Source organism: Trichechus manatus, unplaced genomic scaffold (genome assembly GCF_000243295.1).
Source record: "Trichechus manatus latirostris isolate Lorelei unplaced genomic scaffold, TriManLat1.0 scaffold00086, whole genome shotgun sequence".
In the NCBI taxonomy this organism is placed as follows: Eukaryota; Metazoa; Chordata; class Mammalia; order Sirenia; family Trichechidae; genus Trichechus; species Trichechus manatus.
The window spans coordinates 1,624,442-1,630,441 of record NW_004444022.1 but is presented as its reverse complement, the minus strand read 5'-3'; the positions used below and the strand labels follow the sequence as shown (position 1 = coordinate 1,630,441).

Sequence of the window (6,000 nt, the reverse complement as noted above, 5' to 3'; positions counted from 1 at the left end):
TTTGTCTATTTTTTCCTCTTGTTTGTCAGCTTTTTGCCTCAGTTCTTGGAGAATTCCGAGTATTAGAGATTTGAATTCCCTATGAGGTAGTTCTAGTGTATTTTCTTCCACAAGAGAGTCATTTCGTGTTTTATTTTGGACCCCTATTGGAACCATCCTGTTCTGTTTTTGTAAATGTTTAGATATTCTCTGCTGTTTTCGGGGCATTCAGTAGTTATTTTTCTCGTTTATTGATTGTAGATTTGTTTGTTTCATCCCTTTTTAAAAAAAAATATTGACCACGTATGAGCATGTGGACTGTATGTTCTTTGCTGTTTGCTCGTCTGTGCGCTCAATACTTTTCACCTCCTTCTCCAACTGGCAGAGTTAGTCACTTAGATATGGTACAGCAGGGCAGGTCTAGCTGAAGAGGAGTTACTGGGACGGTTTGTTTGTGGCACTTACTACAGCCACCAGAGCAGGTTGGTAATCAGTGCAGGGCAGGTTACAGTAGGCCATGCCCATGCTGCTTGGTGGTTTTATGTCAAGCGCACAGTGCAGGTAGGCAGGATGCAGCGGGGAGATTGTTATGTGTGGAGCTAAGGTGGATATGAGAGAGAGGAGAGAGGAACAGGAGCCAAAAACATACAAACAAACATAAAAGAATGCTAGGGGAGCTTGCCGTTGGAATGGTGACATGAAAGATGGTTGTTTTGTCTCCCATTGGATGCTTCATGAGGCTGCTTTCTCATACCCCCATTTGCTGGTCTCCGATAGGAGTCCAAGATGGTGGGTCCGCACAGCGTTAGCTGGTAGGGGACCTCTGTATGAATCTCTCCTCGCTCTCCATTCTCTGTCAGTTTTCTCACTCTATTTGGTGCTTAGCTGAGTTCTTTATCTCTTTATTTGATGTTTTAGGGTTTCAGGATTGTTGTATTCTCTGTTCAGCTTAGTTTTTCGGATCTTTGCTGTGGAGGGATGGCATGGTGTTTCTGCCTAGAGCTCCATTTTGCCGGAACCTTGGTGCATTCTTTTTTAATGTGTGAGTTTATTGTTGTACGTTGACCTCTGAGCAGTTCCTTTGAGTGTCTCAAAGGCTTTGGTATGTACTGTTTTCATTCTTATTTGATTCGAGTAATTTTTTATTTCCTCTTTGAATCCTTCTATTACCCAGTTGTTTTTAAGCAAGGTGTTATTCAGTTTCCATGTATTTGATTTTTTACCCTTAATCTTCCTGATATTTATTTCTACTCTTATGGCATTGTGATCAGAGAGAATGCTTTGCATTATTTCTGTGTTTGGGATTTTATTGAGGGCTGCTTTGGGGCCTAAAATGTAGTCTGGTCTGGAGAAGGTTCCTTGTGCATTAGAGAAGGATATATACTTCTCTGCTATTGGGTGGAGTGTTCTGTATATGTCTACGAAGTCCAGTTGTTTGATTTTGGCCTTTAGATCTTTTACATCTTTGCTGAGTTTCTTTCTAGGTGTTCTGTCCTTTACTGAGAGTTGTATGTTGCAGTCTCCTACTATTATTGTGGAACTGTCTACTTCTCTTTACAGTGCTGTTAGAGTTTGTTTTATGTATCTTGGAGCCCTTATGTTGGATGCATAGATATTTATTAAGGTTATGACTTCTTGGTGGATTGCTCCTTTAATCATTATATAATGTCCTTTCTTGTCTTTTATGGTTAATTTTGCCTTAAAGTCTATTTTATCTGCGATTAGTATTGCCACTCCTGCCCTTTTTTGGTTACTGCTTGTTTGATGTTTTTTTTCCATCATTTAATTTTTCATGTATTTGTAGCTTTGTGTCTACAGTATGTCTCATATAGACAGGATATTGATGGGTCATTTTTTTTTATCCATTCTGCCACTCTCAGTCTCTTTACAGTTGCATTTAAGCCATTTCTGTTCAGTGTAATTGAAATACCGTCTCATCACATTAGGTGTGAGTTCATTGCTGTCATATTGGTGTGCTTTTTTTTTGGTGCTGACATTTTCTTTGTTCCTCTTACTTTCTTGTGCTAAGTTCTTTTGTTTGTGATTTTGTTTCTTTTGCTATTACAAATTTTGTGTTTACAGAGTCTTTATGTTTTACTTCTTTTTACTTTGATGGGTAGGTGTGTTAACTTTCCTTCTGGTTATCTTGAAATTTACCCTTCTCTTCCTAAGTTTGAACCCGTATTTTACTACTTAATATCGCCTTAACTTCCTGTCTGTTCAAAAGTTCTATACCTGCACCATTTATTCCCCCTTTTATTGTTCTGATGTTGTCATAATTTATAGATTTTTTCCCTGTTGTAAGTCTTTTTGCTTTGTTTTATTATTGAGAGTTCTTTTCCTAGGTTGTTATCTGGCTAATGCTATTCTGTGTCCTAGACTCAGGTGGTAGTCTGATGTTGTTGGTTCTCTAACTGAAATATTCCCTTTAATATTTCTTTTAAATTTGGTTTGGTTTTTAATAATTCCCTTAATTTCTGTTTATCTGCAAATGTTCTAATTTCACTCTTGTATTTGAGAGAGTTTTGCAGGATATATTCTTCTTAGTTGGCAGCTTTTTTCTTTCAAGATTTTATATATATATTTAACCGTTGCCTTCTTGCATGCATAGTTTCTGCTTAGTAATCAGAGCTTAGTCTTATTTTTCCCCTTTGTATGTGATTTTTCATTTTTCTCAGGCTGCTCTCAGGATTCATTTCTTTGTTTTTGTTTTTAGCAAGTGTGATTATGATATGTCTTGGTGACTTTCTTTTGGGGTCTATCCTATATGGGGTTCATTGAGCTTCTTGGATGGTCAGCTTTTTGTCTTTCATGATATTCGGGAAGTTTTCTGCCAGTAAATCTCTTTGTTTTCCATTTTCTCCCCCAATATGGAATTCTGATCAAGTGCAAATTTTTGCTCTTGATTGTGTTCCATATAATTCTTAGGTTGTCTACATTTTTCTTCTTTCTTTTCTCTGACTTTTCCTCAAGCAAAATGGTGTCCATGGATTTTCTTCAATCTCACTACCTGTCTTCCATTGTTTCAAATTTGCTTCTAAAATCTTTTACTGAGTTGTTTATTTCTGAAGTTTTGTTGTTTATATTTTTGATTTCTACTTGCTTTTTTTGATGATTTTTAATTATTTATTTTAAAATTTTGTTCTCATATTATTTTCCTGGATTCTTCTAGGGATTTTTCTGTGTTTTCCATGATTTTGCCTTTTTTTTTCCTTGGTTTTGTCTGTTTTCCTTGATCTCTTTCCAAAAAAAAAAAAAAAAACCCATTGCTGTCTAGCAGATTCTAACTTATAGTGACCCTAGAAGACAGAGTAGAACTGCCCCCATAGAAATTCCAAGGAGGGGCTGGTGGATTTGAACTGCTGACCTTTTGGTTAGCAGCTGAATGCTTAACTACTGCACTACCATGCTCCTAATCTCTTGCAGAGCCCTAAATACTAATCTTTTGAATTCCGTATCAGATAGTTTCACTGCCTTTTCTTCTTCCAGAATGTTATCTGATTCTTTATTTTGGTCACTTGTTGTAGCCATGTTGTGCTGCTTTGTAATATGTGTTTTGATACTGTCTGCTGCCTCCAAGATATTAAGGTATTATTTTCTTTATTTACTGATTGCATGTTCATTTGTTTCATCTTGCTTTTTTGTTTTGTTTTGAAATGTCAGGGCGAATGGGCCAGACATGCTTTGCTACTTGCTCGTCCATGTGGCTGATAGCTCTCATCACCTTGTCTGGGTGTGAAGGGTAGCAGCAGGCAGGGCAAGCCTGCTTTTCTGTTCACTAGTTTTGTGAGGTGGCTGAGGGCAGACTGGGTGGGTGAAGTCTGCCTCCTGATGATGGTCAAGTGGTGTGGGAGTCTTGAAAACCCCTCACCAAATAGAAAGGGTTGTCACACAGGAAGTTGTGTGAGCTGGCTTCCCACCATTCAGCAGCTGATCAAGTGGAGAAGGGGGAGGAGTGGTGCAGGCCCAGTGCACCAGCAAACTTAGCTCCAGGGATGCTCTCTTCATACCAGTGTAGTGGGGGCTGGCAGGAAGTGAGGGAAGTAGCATAGGTGCTGGTGGGAGGGAGAAAGACAATAAAAAAAGTATGGTGCAATGGTAGCTGGTGGGTGGGGGGTGGCAGACCCAGAGGCCAGTGGGAATCTGGGGGAGGTTATGTACTGGACTAGGTGGGAGGGATAAAAAAGGAAAAAAAAGAAGTAAAAATAAATAAATAAATGGCTGTGCAGTGGGGGTCAGGGTTTCGGGTGGGGCAGACACAGGGCAATGGCATGCCAGTGTGCCAGTGGCACTCTGTCCGTGGCAGTGTGGCAGGGGCTGACAGGAAGTGGGAGGAGGTGGTGTACAGGGCTAGGTGGGAGTGAGAAAGAAAAGGAAGAGAGAGAAAAAAGGAAAAGGAGAAAAAAATGGTGCTGCTCTGAGGGCCGGTGAGTGGAGGTGGGGCAGATCCAGAGGCCAGTGGGAAAGGAAGGGAGGTGACGTACTGAGCTAAGTGGAGGGCGGAAAGACAAGAAAGCAAAGAAAGATAAAATATTTTGGCATGATGGGGGCTGGTGGGTGGGGGCAGGGCAGACGAGGGGCAGCAGTGGGCCAGTATGCTAGTGGATATCTAGCCATGACAGTGCCGTGGGGGCCTGCGGGCAGGGGGGTAGGTACAGGGCTAGGTGGGAGGGAGAAAGAAAAGGAAGAAAGAAAAAAATGATAAAAAATCATTAAAAAAAGGCAGAGTGGTGGGTGTTGGTGAGTGGGGACAGGGAGGACCCAAGGGTCAGTGGGAAGGAAGGGGGGGGCTCTGGTATAAGACTAGGTGGGAGTGAGAAAGAAAACACAGAACAGAAAGAAAAAAGAAAGAAAAAGAAAAAAAAATGATTCCACAGCAGGAGACTGTGGATGGAGGCTGGGTGGACCCCAGGCAGTTGTGGATCAGTGGCTATCTGGCTGTGGCAGCAAAGTGGGGATGGGCAGGAAGAGGACGGTGGTGTATAGGGCTAGGTGAAAGGGAGAACGAAAAGGGGAAAGGGAAAAAAGAAAAACAAACAAAAAATGACAGTGTGACAGGAGCTGGCAGGTGGGGACAGGAGGACCCAGGGCAGTGGTGGACTGGTGGCCTCTAGCCGTGATGGCACAGGGTGGGCTGGCAGAAGGAGGGGAGGTGGTGTACTGGCCTAAGTGAGAGGGATAAAGAAAAGGAAGAAACATAACAAATTAAAAAGCCAAATAGTGGGTGGGGGCAGGACAGGGTGGGCTGGGAGGGTATCTTGTATTGTGGACCCTGGTGGTGAGAGCTCCCAGGAAGAGGGGTGCTTCTGCTCACTTGAATGGTGAGGGGTGAGAAAGCCTGTTTCTCTGGTTACCAGGGCTCTGTCTCCTGTTAGGAGCTCTGTGAGGTTGCCTTCCCCTACTCCCTGCCCAGGGTCATTGCTGGCTGTGTTCCAAGACAGCGACGCTGTGCAATGTCAGTTGGCAGGGGACCGCCACTCTGTGTCTCTCTTTGTTCTCTGTTTTCTATCAGTTCCTTCTTCCATTCAGTGTTTGATCTAGTTCTTTATCCTTCATTTGATGCTTAGGGTTCCAGGATTGATGTTTGTATCTGTTTTTCTTAGTTTTTCAGGTCTTTAATGCAGAGGCATAGCATGGTGCGTCTGTCTAGGGCTCCATGTTGGCTCTGCCTTAGGATTCAAGTTTTACTCTCTGTTCCTTCCTCAGGGACTTTTGAGATTTATTGCCAAGCAGGCAACCATCGGGAAGCAGGAATGAGTGCAATCTACAATGTCTCCCAGTGTCCTGGCCGCCAAGCTACCCCTCACCAGCGTTACCAGGCTGCAAGAATCTTTTACATCATGGCAGAAGAAGTAGAGTGGGACTACTGCCCTGACAGGAGCTGGGAACTTGAATGGCACAACCAGTCTGAGAAGGAGAGGTAAGGTTTCAGAAAAAGAGAGATCACACTTCCAAAAAATCTGGGTCATTTCTCAGATGAAGATAGTGAAACTCTGAGATGAGAAGGGACACATCTAAGAT

General features: G+C 42.4%; 1 protein-coding gene across 3 annotated transcripts in view; it reads left to right on the top strand.

Moving 5' to 3' along the window:
• The window catches only part of HEPH (hephaestin), a 224,063-nt gene that overhangs the window by 111,119 nt on the left and 106,944 nt on the right, over positions 1–6,000 (top strand). For all 3 annotated transcript variants that reach the window (XM_004381519.1, XM_012557005.1, XM_004381520.1), the window contains one exon: positions 5,686–5,899. In XM_004381519.1, coding sequence (XP_004381576.1) covers positions 5,686–5,899 — 214 coding nt within the window. The remainder of the gene's footprint in view (positions 1–5,685; positions 5,900–6,000) is intronic.